This window comes from Epargyreus clarus, unplaced genomic scaffold (genome assembly GCF_041222505.1).
Source record: "Epargyreus clarus isolate Ecla_fem2 unplaced genomic scaffold, WU_Ecla_fem_2.2 ptg000002l, whole genome shotgun sequence".
Lineage (NCBI taxonomy): Eukaryota > Metazoa > Arthropoda > Insecta > Lepidoptera > Hesperiidae > Epargyreus > Epargyreus clarus.
In genome coordinates, this window is record NW_027332210.1 from 9,764,026 (window position 1) to 9,778,206 (window position 14,181).

At 37.4% G+C, this 14,181-nt stretch overlaps 1 protein-coding gene across 1 annotated transcript; it reads left to right on the forward strand.

Annotated features, from left to right (window-relative positions):
* Positions 1-10,835: 10,835 nt before the first annotated feature.
* LOC140744738 (uncharacterized) lies at positions 10,836-12,839 on the forward strand. Its single transcript, XM_073076383.1, has 2 exons — positions 10,836-11,826; positions 12,793-12,839. Exons 1-2 carry the CDS (start codon positions 10,836-10,838, stop codon positions 12,837-12,839), a joined length of 1,038 nt encoding a protein of 345 aa, XP_072932484.1.
* Positions 12,840-14,181: the final 1,342 nt, after the last annotated feature.

A 14,181-nucleotide genomic window follows, 5' to 3' on the forward strand; every position in this document is an offset into this window, starting at 1 on the left:
GATTCTACCACATTCTAGACCATGCCTCAAATATTGCTGACCTATTTAGGGACATATATGCCCTGCATCTAGACTATTCCCCTTTAGTTAATCCTAGGTATATTTTCAGTAATAAATGTGGAGCGTTCATACCTTTAGCAACAAATGGTGATAAATAAAATATCTCGAGTCTCCATTTTATTATAACCTTCAAGGTAATAGGACTTATAAGAGCATTTTCGTAGAGCATTTATTCAAATAATCCTGACATGTGGTATACAAGATTTTGCACGCGACTTCACTGTTGAAAGGTTTTTTAGGTTAAAATCTGTATTGGCGCATAGAATATAATTTTAGCACCTACAGGAAAATCTTATGGGATCGCGTCACCGACATGCTAATATTACTATTCCCTTAGCTATCAGTATGACCTTTCAACAGGCCAACAATTATGATAGTGATGATGATAATCAAAAATATCAAAAATTCAAAAATGAGAATTATATTGTAAATGAACTTAATTCAAATTAAATTTAAATAATCATGCTGGTATTGGTTGTAATTATAGAGTATCCATGAGTTAATGTCCTTATAGACCTCACTCGCATCAAAAAAGGGAGAGTCATGCCCAAGTACTTAATATCTGGATTCGAATCCTTGGATCCTTGGATCTTTCTCGTGGATTTCATAACAAAGACTAAGACAATATCTATGAATGGGCATCGGTTTCTATACTGGGACGAAATGCGTACAACTACGAGTAGTTTAGATATATTTAAGGTAACCTACATAAGAATTTCCTCCACGCCCGTATTTGACATTGGACTTCGACTAAGTAAGTAAAAGACCAAATAAAATAGAGACGATAACTTACGAATTATATTTTAGGGTAGCTGTTCGGGCCGTTACTATATAGGTCCAACTGATATTAAACCTATATAGTTACGGCCCTAGCAAACCTTCTGTATTTAGCATTGGCAATTCGCATTTGGAGTGTTTTATATTTTAATGACTCGCTGGGTTCGGTGGCAGTATAGACAATATACTTTAATCTTCCGAAAATCGTTGATGCAAAATGTACCTAGTCTGGTGAGCCTCTTAATACTTTCATTAATTTTACGTTCAATTGCTACTGCAAATTAGTAGTGAGAGGCTATGATTAAGATGCTTAAATGTGTGTGAAAAACAGCTAAATTTACCATTGCCGATATTAAAAGTAGCGAGTCTGTTTTGGCCCTTAAAAATAAATGAAAATAATAAATAGTAACAGATGAAAGGATTATTTTAATGATATAATATTTTACGTATTGCGTTAATTATTCTCAAACGTATGAAATATTAACCAAAATTATTTCATTGCCAGCTACTTAGCGATTATTAAATAATTCTCTATGCTAGAACATTGTAGTATGCACGAAATAGGAATATGCAAGGATATTATGCACATCCATGCAAACAAGTAGAAACAAAGCGTCACAGAATAATATTTAATGTGGAATGCGAAATTGTGGGTATTTCTGCGAAATTGAAGTATGCAAACTTAATATGAGCGCGTGTGTAATATTTGCGATGCGATGGTTCCGTGGTTTCACTGGAATTATTCAGGCTAGGTATGTTTCGAAAGCGACAATAAAACAGTGGCACTCTGATTTATTCTGCAGGATGTTTGTTTCTGAATTTATTATAACATATTTTCAAGGTGGTAGAACCCTCTGTGGTTCGACTCCGGAGGCACAATCGACACTCCAATTTCTGTATAACAGCGGCGTTCAGCAGTGTTGAGTTCTGGTTTGAAAGGTGTGATGAGACAGACAATTTTATCAGAGACAAAAGTCTTAAATTAATATTTGAAATCAGGTTAAAATACGTTGCTTCTATGAGGACTAAGTTGAAACGACTCATGTAAGTATGCCTCTAATTTATCTTTGAAATTAGAACACAACACTTAAAATTGTCGGTTAAAGGTAGAAAATAACAGAAGTAGCGGTGGTGCGTCCACGATCAGATCATACAAGGTTTTACCAATTAATTTCACGGTTTCATACTGGTATATAGGTTAGTGTATACTGCTTTGTTCTGGCTTAGAGGATATTATTTATAAGGCTATTTTTTAAGATTTCTAACGTTCTCTTTAGGGACGCACAAAACATCACATAGGTATCTAAATCTGAAGCTAATGCTAATGGATTTAGATATATGTAAGAGATACTGTATTTGATGCTACGAACTGTAATGACAATTTAGCTAACACAAAAGACAAGTCATTATTATTTTACACTGCATTTACAAATATAATATTTTAAATCATAAATCACAATCCCGCCAACAATTGAAAGAATCAATTATACAACCCACCGATTCCAAAAGGCGAAATTTGACATAAATTTGTAACTGTCACTACAGATTTTGACAGCGTAATTGATTAAAGAAAATTTATACCGCGATGGGGCAAATATTTGACAATTTGGAAGAAATAAACTTGTCAGCGACAGAATAGCGAGGGTTAACGTTGTGCGACATGCTCGGCATTTCCGGGTTATTTAGAATATTTTTTGTGTAAATTTATTGAATTATTCTTTTGTTGGTTATTGTAAACGAGATGTTCGTTTTACAATTTTTGGGATGGTTGGTTACAATTACAATGTGCTTTAGTTGCGGCAGGAGTTTTGTGTTTTATTATAATTTATAATGATTATGATTTCAAAATTATTTTAAAGGTAAAAGGCTTTTTTATAATGTTATAACTCAGTTTTATGAAATTGAGATTTGAGAATAGTTTTAAAATTTCGTTGGATACGTAATTTTTTTAATAATTTATATTTTATTTAAGTTTTTTGATGAAGTTTTTCTTTATTCAACAGATACCTTTTCTCACTCTTTATAATTTTCTAAAAGGTATGAATTGAAATATCGAGAGATAAAATTTTATATACCTATATTGTTTGTAATAAATAATTCCGCAATCAATCTATTATTCAAGCGTTATGTAAACCAAGCACAAAATTAAACAAAGGCTATGACAAATTTGTCGACATTCAGATTCTGATGGCGTTTGTCGAGAGCGATTAATTCCAAACGGCTATGTTTGAACGCCACCGGCTTTCCAATTAAAGGTTTCTGCGAAAAGTCGGTGGATCGATAAATTAATTGTTATATACCGAGGTATCGTTAACATTGTGTTTTGATTAATATGATTGTTTTAGGAGAATTTCCTCTTTAATACGGTAAATGAAATAACCGTAACACTTTATGAAATTGTATTGTCCTCGTAAAACTGAATCTGAATATAGAAATGAATCGCGTCGCCATAGCAAATTGTATGACTACTGCTCGCAACTTCAGAGCGGACTAGCAGTTTGGCGCGGACTATAACAATGTAATTCAATATAACAATGTAACATTTGAGTAACTTTCAAACTCAGCTCTGTGATAATAATATATTAACAAATTATTATACTTTTATGGAAACATCTACCCCATATTATCGAAAATGCCCAGGGTTGACTGGCAAAGGATGCCAGTAGGCATACCTTAGCGTAAAGTGTTCTAAAATGAATAAATAAATATAGATAAGACTTATATTGAACCGTTTTTCCTCATAAATATATATACAAAACATAACCCTTATTCGTACTCTTTACATAATAATAAATAGGACGAACAAGGGTATTAACGTATAGTGTATATTATCTTCTGACCACAGCTACGCAAACATGCCGTGCCTGTAAAAATATTGTTTAAAAATAGGATTTTATTGACTCTGCCCGAGTTTCACACATTTGATGGGTGTTTAATTATGAATAACCATATAGGTTACGAGTATACTAAATATAACATACGAGCTTTTGCCCGCGGCTTCGCTCGCGTTACGAAGTAATATTTTCATCCCCTATTTTATCCCCTTGGGGGTAGAATTGATCAAAATCCTTTCTTAGCGGATGCCTACGTCATGACATCTACCTGCATGCCAAATTTCAGCCCGATCCGTCCAGACTCCAGTGGTTTGAGCTGTGCGTTGATAGATCACTATGTCAGTCATTCACCTTTGAGTTTTATATATTTACATTTACAATATGGCTGTCTGAATTACATATGAGGCCAGCTTAGGCCTCAGAAGTAACTGCTTCACGCATAGCTCATATTCTATGTAAATCTGTTTAGAGATGTTCATTTTCGATAGTTACCAGTTATCAACAATATTTGAAAAAAATAAACGTTTCAACTTATACATACGTTTTGTAGTTTCCTGACATAAATAAAGCCCACGCAAATAAAATCACAAGCGGACGGACAGACGAAAGGACGGACAGACAGCGAAGTCTTAGTAAAAGGGTTCCGTTTTTACCCTTTGGGTACGGAACCCTAAAAATAGAAAACGTACTTTTTATAGAATTAAATTTTAACTTCAAAACAGTTCGCCAGTTTTAATTTAACTTAATCCGAACAAGTACGACAGGCGGGCTTAACCCGAACTAGTTGGGAGATGCTTGTAATTGAGTTTCAGCGGATCGGTGATTCCACTGTTTAGATTTCACTAACTCACTAACCCGTCGCAGTTTAGGGTAAAGCTAAAATTTTAATTTAAGATTTATTTGAACTACGAATTGTTTATGGAGTTATAGTCCGCGTAAAACTGCTAGTCCGGTCTGAATATAGAGATGAATCGCGTCGCCATAGCAAATTGTATGACTACACCTGCTCGCAACAACTTCAGAGCGGACTAGCAGTTTGACGCGGACTATACCAGTTGTTAACAGGTGGATTGCAAGTTCGTTTTCTACTTAAATATTTGTAAAACATAAACGTTTCAACTTCACATATATTTTGTAGTTTCATGAAATAAATAGAGTTCACGCGAATGAAATTACTAGCGGGAACAAAAAAAAAATAAAAAACGTATATTTTTATAGAATTAATTTTAAACTTCAAAACAGTTCGCCAGTTTTAATTTAATTTAATCCGAACAAGTACGACAGGCGGGCTTAACCCGAACTAGTTGGGAGATGCTTGTAATTGAGTTTCAGCGATTCGGTGATTCCACTGTTTAGATTTCACTAACTCACTAATCCGTCGCAGTTTAGGGTTAAGCTTAAATTTTAATTTAAGATTTATTTGAACTACGAATTGTTTACGGAGGTATAGTCCGCGTAAAACTGCTAGTCCGGTCTGAATATAGAGATGAATCGCGTCGCCATAGCAAATTGTATGACTACACCTGCTCGCAACAACTTCAGAGCGGACTAGCAGTTTGGCGCGGACTATAACACAAGCAATTACAGAGGGACAGCAGAGGTTGGTGACTGCCGCTAGTCACAGGCGATGGACACGGGCCAAGGTACTAAAACTTTGAGCTTTGACTCCGGCGGTACCGCTACCACACCTATTTCTATCTAATAACTGCAATGTTAAACGCTGATGTGTAGTGATTTAAAGGGTGTGGTAAGAAATACATACTTTTTCCAGGCATCCATTTTAGTCCTCAGGGGTAGGGGCGCATGTGTGCCCGACCACAGGCAAGAATCTAATCTTATTTTGGGATTAACATCTGTAATGTCCATGGGCGGTAGTGGCCACTTACCATATCTTTTTGGCTCAATTTGATTCATATTTTTACACCAAAGGCGAATACACAAATATCCAGACCTATAGTAGCTAAATTTATAATTGAGATGTTTTGCCATGGATCGAACTTACAATAATTTCAAATTAATAAAATACAACCATACTATTATCATTGACTGAAAATGAACGACTTTCCATAATACATTTTAATAAGATAGAGTGATTACTACCGTTTATAAGGAGTCATCAAATTATGTGTGTATCAGTTTTTATAGAGTGAGATAGGGCCCGAGAAATATTGCCGGGCGAAACCCTACACGACGCTGTGTGCGTGACGTAGATGCGCAAAAAACTTAATTGTTTTGGATGTGGCAATATATTTTTTTAATAATATAGAAATAGGAAGTGAATATGCAGTCGCTTTGTGGTTGGAATTCGGCGGCACCACCACCACACCTATTTCTACCTAATAACAACAGTGTTAGGCGCTGCTGTTCCGTTTTGAAGGGTTTGGTGAGGGAGTCAGACTTTTCCGAGGCGTTCCAGCTTAGTCCTCAGGGGCAGCGGCGCATCTGTGGCCGACCTCAGGTAGGAATATCTAATCCTATCTGGGGTTGATTACAAATGTACATGGGCGGCAGTAGCCACTTACCATCAGGTGGACTCCATGCTCGTTTGCTACTCTTATATTATAAAAAACAACCTAATTTTCATACAGTATAAAAGTAGCAGACGAACATGCAGTCCTCTTGGTAGTAAGTCACTGCCGCCCATAGACATCTGTAATCATCTCTAGGTAAGTTTAAATTCTAGTAGTCGTGGTAGTAGCTACCGTTGTGGACTAAGTTGGAACGTCTCACATAAGTATATCTATTAGCACACCTTTCTAACCAGAACGCAACAATGCTAACGACCTACTGCTGTTAGGCCGAAATTGCGCTGGTGCCTCCGATCTCGTACCACAACGAATACTACAACATTATTTACAGCACTAATTATATGAGAAATACGCGAGTTTATTCCCTGACTAAAACCTGGAACTTCAAAACAAGAGTGCATATGACTTGCTTAGAGATCGCGGTTAAAGTTGAGAAAGTTATTTAAACTAAATCCAAGTAAGGTAGCTCTAAATACGTGAATTCGAGGAGAGCGTCATCTGCACCAAATACAATTAGTGAACCAAGTACCTTTCTTCCTTTAAGTAACGATATCAAATATGACGACTTTTAATTGGCCAAAATAATATAAGGAATAAAGATATAAATAACTTTTTTTTATAATATAGGAGTAGCAGACGAGCATGCAATCCACCTGATGGTAAGTGGCTACTGCCGCCCATGGACATCTGTAATCAAGCCCAGATATGATTACATATAGGTAGGAATATGTGTGGCTATAATTGTAGAAAATATAATTTAAATAGAGAAATAAAGTATAGTATAATTAGAGGTTGGATGAACCCTTTGTGGTTGGACTTCGGCGGCACCACCGCCACACCTATTTCTGCCTAATAACAGCAGTATTAGGCGCTGCTGTGTTCCGTTTTGAAGGGTGTGGTAAGGGAGACATACCTTTCCGAGGCGTTCCAGCTTTGTCCTCAGGGGTAGCGGCGCATCTGTGGCCGACCTCAGGTAGGAATATCTAATCCTATTTGGGGTTGATTACAGATGCCCATGGACTACTACTCCTATATTATAAAAAATAAAATAAGACAACTACGGCTGTGTTTGTCTTATATTATGTATGTAGATATAAACGTACCATATTATTCCTTTACGTATTTGCGTATCATATCCATCTATCCCATTCTAACATCCGCGTAGCTCCATTTTTTCTCGCATTTCCTCTCACAGCCGCCATATATTCTCTCGGCTCATAAGCGCTACTATCTGGCAGCTTTACGATCCTTAAACTTCGCCTCTTCATACTGCTTCGGGTAATGGACAGTTGGATAATAAAGTATATGAACAGTTCATAACATTAGTAGGATGTTTCCCTTGAAGTAATGGAAATTTGTAATAAGCTTGCACAATTGGAATTAGGTAGTCTTTGCATTACCTTGAATATCTGGCGTATAAATTAGACTAGATTGGGTATCTGATCAGTAATAACGTAAATCTAAATAAATAACTTTCCTTACTTAATAGGTACGTCTTCTGATACTGAGATTACCTCTTTAATACCAGATACAATTTTAAAGGTGGTAAAACCATTGTGATTCGACTCCAGAGGAATCACCACTACGCCTATTTCTGTCTTCTATCAGTAATGTTAAGCACTACTGTGTGTTAGAAGGTGCGTTACCGGAGACATACTTATCCGAAGTTTTAACTTTGTCCTCAACGGTAGCAATGTATTTATGGCCAGCTTCAAATAGTACTCTACTTTTATCTGGGGTTGGGTATTATAGTTATCCATTAGCGGCAGAAGTGGGTTACCATCAGGTGGATAGCAGTAAATGTTCATGGACAGTGTAAACTATCAAACTTTGATATAACTCAATATGGATACACAGTGCAATCGATTTACATCCCACAAGTTTCCTGGTCATCTATATTCAGGAAAAGCTAAAGAATCGGAGCAACTTAAACAGATAATTTAGGCCCTTTCTAAATAGATTGCTTAGAACCTTCAATATCGCAGCAAAACTAGCCGAACTATGTCCATAAACCCGTTGGAGCAGAAAAGGGTTCATGGCAACATCGTAAAAACATTCCATCAGTATTTACGGGTCATCGTCTACATAAAAATGGATTAGGAATGTCAGTTTGTGAGTAGAAATCTTCGTTCTACTTACCATCGGGCTAACTAGATAAGCCTTTCTTTAAAATACTGTTATTATAAGGCTAGTAGTCAATGAAGCATGCTATCAACTTGACGGTAAGTGATCTTTTCTGCCTAGGGCATCTGGTACCAATTCCATATTTCAAGTTGATCTACATGAAGTCGATCAAAAATATGTTGTCACTCCTATGGCCGCTTCATAAAAGTAAGCCGACATTCACACCTTTCCAACGAAAGGAAAGAACTACTTCATGTTTGAAATAGGTGTGGCCACTGTCACATACCACTATCCGGTAACACTATACCTCCCAGGTCGAACCATACCATCATGGTATGGTTTTATCATCTTTCTATAGTTGTGCTGTTCTGAGCAACCCTCAGTTCTGTGAAATTCCGTGCGAAACAATAGGATACAAAGTAATTTGAATCTAAATTAACTTGAAGATGTCCTTGAGCAGTGACCACATAAAAACAATAAAAGTTTCTTAATTTAAGTAAAATACCTACAAAAACCATTTATTTAGACAAAATAACAAACTCATCTAAAATTAAGACAAACAGCTTAGAACATCGGACCAAAACCAATTCATTAAGTTAATAAGAATATCAAATAGCACAAGCGGCGAAGCTTTCATAAATAATCATAATGCCGAAACCGCAGAATTAGGAACGGGAATGCGCAAATATATGACACTCGCAAATATTGAAAAAGATTACTAAGAAATCTCTACGTATGTTGTTGCAGGTCATTTAATTGCCGTTATTAATAAACATTTTTTGTCTACTACAATTCGAAGGTTTACAATTAAGATTGGTAAAATTCCAATTTTAGTACGCATAAAAAATAATAGATTGATTATTATTAGTTACTGATATGATACGAGTATATTATATCAAGCATCAACATTATAGTTCTGATGCCAAGTAGTTCCTGCAAATCACAGGTATGCAAAATGTAATGAAACGTAACGGAAGGAAACGAAACGGGAAGAAACAAAACGAAACAAGTTGTGATCATTTTGTATAGGAAATTTGTTGTCAACCCATTACTGTCCTATTGCTGGATGGGCTCTCCTATCAGAATGAGAATGATTATAGGCCATAGTCTACCGCGCTGGCCAAGTGTGAATTGGCACACTTCACACACTCTTTACATTTTTGGTAAGAACTTAAGCGTGCAAGTTTTTCCACATCGATTTCCTCCATTTAAGCAAGTGAAAATTAATTTTTCAGCCGTACATAACATGTAAAAATCGAGGTCTAGAATTACCCGATTGGGAAACCGAGTTTTTAATCTCTAGACTGTCCCTAAACTTTATGCCTTGTAACTTATGTGTAAATTAAGAAAAAGTGGACTGAATAGTGATATCAAAATGTAAATTAGATCGAGAATCTTTCGAGAAATAATAGTAATTCCACTCCCTGATTGGAACCCTTCAGACCAGGTCCGGTTATTTGCTGTCGCTGCAACTCGTTCAAACAACGTCACAGTTTGTTTAAACAAACGGAGTCTGTTTAAACGAAACACTGGAGTGGTGTATAAATAACGTACAGATTGGAAAAAATATAAGCAATAATTTCATGGAAGAAGTGCTCTGAAGTTTTTAGACAATCTCCATAAAATAAAATTGCAAAGCAGACGTTATTGACGTAAAAAAATAATTGATTGATGAAAAAGTGTCGACCTGCGTGGCGGAGTAGTTACTATGCCGGTCTGACACGCAGAGTTCCGGGTTCCATCCTGGACCAGACAGACATCTGAATGATAAATTTCGATATCTGTTCTGGGTCTCGTTGTTTGTGTATTTGTCTCTGTGTGTGTCCATAGCATCCACGATACAGGGAATCCTACTATGGGGCTGTGAGTGTAGAAAGCGTTTTATTCATTTATTTGACATACAATTTATACAACCTTAACCGTATTTACTCCGCAAACAGCTTCTAGTGTTGGGATTGAAATACGCTTGATAACAGCTTAAAAAGTCCGTAAGATCATAAGACTATTAAGTTATTCAAATCCGTATCCAACCGACGTTCCGCTCCAAGTTCCCGAAACCTCCCTTATTCATTCCCCTAATCTTTTTGCCAATACTTTTGACTCGGCGTTTGTGAGACGCGAAAGTTTTTGCGTTCAAACGGGAATAGAATAATATATTTGAAATGAAATGAAATGTGGTTGGGAAATGAGCATGCTGCCATCTGGTGGGAAGATTTTGTCGTCGGTGCATTATTGTCCCACTGCTGGGCGTGGGTCTTAGAGTCAGATGATTTGGCTGATCGCGCTGGCTTAGTGCTGATTGGTAGACTTCTCACACCTTTGAGCACTTTTTAATGAACACTTAGACTTGTAGATTTCTCCACAATAGTCTCCTTCACTGAATGCCTGATGTCAAACAAAAATTCAAATGCGGGTGTCGTATGCGCTCGGTGACGGACGCAAACACAGCGCTTACGAATATACTCTATTTTATATTCGCGGTTTGCGCGGCGATCGCCGCTGCACGGCTAAAATGGCTATGAGATCTGAACAACTCATAGCCAATGAGGTGTTGGCGTTTCTACAGCACGCCATCGACACCATGGATGAGGTCAGCATTATCCAGATATGCAAGACCAACTTCACACGTGAGGAGATCGGCAGTGCCAAGATCCTGCTGTTTGAGTCGCTCGGGATGAGCGACCGTATGCCTTCCCGCAGGAAAGACGAGAAGGGGGAGAAAGGAATCCAGGACATCATCAATCTTCTTAAGGTGACTGATCCTGATGACATACCAGCATTCGTGGTGAAGAACATCCACATGCTGCCGCCCGTCACGTTCGACTATGTGGATGTAACCAGGCTGTTGAAGGACATAACAACATTAAAGACAAGCCTGGCAGAAGTAGTGCTGAAGTTAGAAGCCTCGCAAGACACCATCAGCGACCTACGGGCTGAAGTTGCTACATTACGCAATACGCTAGCAGTAAGTAGGTCGCCAGAGGTTAATAACGTCAACACGCGTCGTGGGGCATGTAACACCTCGTCAGCAAGTTTCGAGTCGGCGAAACTTGACACGACACCGACCGCTGCGCCCGCATGTGGTGACACGTGCGTCACCCGCCCCGCACCTCCCCCCGCCGAGGTGTCGCCGTGCGTCGTCATGTCCACGCCTCAACGTGACTACGCTGCAGCTGCCTCCCGCCAGCTACCCGGGAAGCGGAAGACAACGAGGCCAGAGAGGGAAAGTGGGAACCCCCGCAATGAACCCCCTCGCAGTGCGGTGTCCAACCATGTGGCGGACAAGGATGGCTTTATTAAGGTGGTGCGTAAGAAGAAAAAGCCTCCTTGTCGTAACCAATGTGGCACAGCACCGACGGGATCTAACCATCTCCTGCGTCCTGCCGTTCCTGTGTCGCACGTGTATGTCTCACGGCTCCACTACAGCACGAAGCCGTCTGACATAGTGGAGTATTTGGCGGTAAAAACCAAGTTCCGATTGGTGGTCGAAAAGTTGGAGGCGCGTAACGCGGTGAACTTTAGTTCATTTGTTGTACGCCAACTGAGCAATTGTCGACCTTCCTGAAGGAGGAGCTGTGGCCGAAGGGAGTTGTGTTCCGGAAGTTCCGTGGACGGAGAGGACCCCCGGAAGTCACCAGACTCGCGCCTCACGTCGCCGCAAATACGTGATTTAGTTATAAGTTTATATTAGTATGTATGTTAGTCTGTAAGGTATATGTAATATGGACCTTGTTGTCCGAAATAAATGAATAAATAAAAAATAAAAATGCTTAATACAAGGACAAAGTTGGAATATCTCATGCATCTCTCCCTCTACTAAATATTATAAATCTAAAATTAAAAAGGTGTTAGGCATCCTACTCTTATAGCCCTAGGATTTTTGTGTCGTGAGTGCCACGGATACATATAAAGACGAATATCCTTACACTCCGAACAGAAATTCGTTATTAGAATTCTATCTAGCTAAGCAACCAGTAATCCAATGTGTGTCAGATCGGTATGGTGACCGCTCCGTCACGCAGGTTGTCATTTAAAATAAGAGATATGATGTATGGTGCCATCAAAATAGACTATAGCCTAAATTCTACCCATTTTTTTTTAAATTTATTGTTGCTTACCGCGGTATAAAACTTAATCATAAATAAAAAAACCGCCAAACTACGAATGCAGTTTGTAGGCGGAAAAAGTTGCTCTCATTTTCATATTATATAATAAACCTACTATTTATATATTATTACTACTTACACGCATTATTCTAAGGAAGCTTAAATATCTACTTTTCGCAAGAGACCTATGCCAAGCAGTGTGATAGTTACGAGATCATGATTGAATATCTTGTAACTATCACACTGCTTGGCATATATATCACATATCTTGTACTTAGCACATAGCTTATCACATACCTTTTCTTGGCTACCTTATAATATACTTTAACCATTTATGGTACAACTAAGTTAAATAACTCACAGTTGTAGCGGAATGGATCCGGTTTGATCCGGATTTAAATTTGGCTTGAGAAATATTCCCGCGAAGTGCATGCCATTTGAATAATATTAGGGTTTTATCCTGAGTGGGATCATGTATGTATGATTCGTTTTAATAAAGATTATCATACAGAATGGTGGTTTAAGTATATGGTTCTCACTCTCATGTTATACGAAACGAGTGAGAGGAATATACATATATGACCTTATTATTATTCAATGAGTAACCCTTCTATGATTGGCCATATTATTATCTATCTTTATTGTTCATTCAATTGCAATCCAGTAGTAACATAAAAGTATTACTATTTTCAATTAGTTCTTTCAAGCAAAGCCACTAAACACTTACGTATACTTCATTCCATTACATCCTACCCAATTTCACTCCTATCCCATCCCGTTCCATTTCATCTCATCTTACCTTTTCCATTCCGTCTCATCTCATGTTCTTTCATTCCAAATTGAAGTTTCCTAGTCGATACACAAAGAGTTCTAAGTACCACCTTTATGTTTATACCTTTATTTCTTTTATATCCAATATTTTTTGATCAAAAAGTCCTTAAACATATAACAAATTCGATCAAACCTTAACTATCAAGATGACGCTCACCCGGCCCTATTAAATTACTTCAAAAAGAATTATAAGGTCCGTAGGATTAAGGATCCAATTTTGTCGAGTGGCCCTCTCAAGGGTTCGGCCTCCTTAAGTCTCGTTAAGTAATGCCACATTTGGGCTTACATTGGGTGTTATAGGGTGTCCATGATGTTGTGATTTTATAAGGATATACTTGGATTTAATTTAAAATTTTATACAATATGTGTAAAAAAGTGTAACATGTTGTTTTATTTTAAACTCGAAGCATCATACGAGAATGCAGTCGTATTTACTGTCTTATCTGAGATTAGTTATATGTGATATAAAGTTAACTTCATATGCTAGTTATGTCTGTCCAAATCATTCAAACCACAACGTGGTAGCATTACGCCGCTATTATAAGGCAAAGTGCCGAAGTACTGATGAATTTGAAATACGACGGAACCCACCACCAGAACAATATATCATAAACAATTTAATCACACTGAAATATCAAGTGCAAAATACTAAAATTTACAAAGTATATAATCGTCACTATTTTGACTAGGACTTTAATATATTTTTACAGGATTGTTCAAAAATACATTAGCATGTAATATATTAGCATGTACTAAAACGATTTTGTACTCGTATAATATTTTAGTTAAAATATTATTGATTACATGGACATTAGGACAATATTAGGATTTATATATTTTATAGGATTGTCTCACAATAGTACAAAGTATGGACACCCTAACCACCTGCCAACCTTTTACAAGGGAGCTTTGAAACGCCAT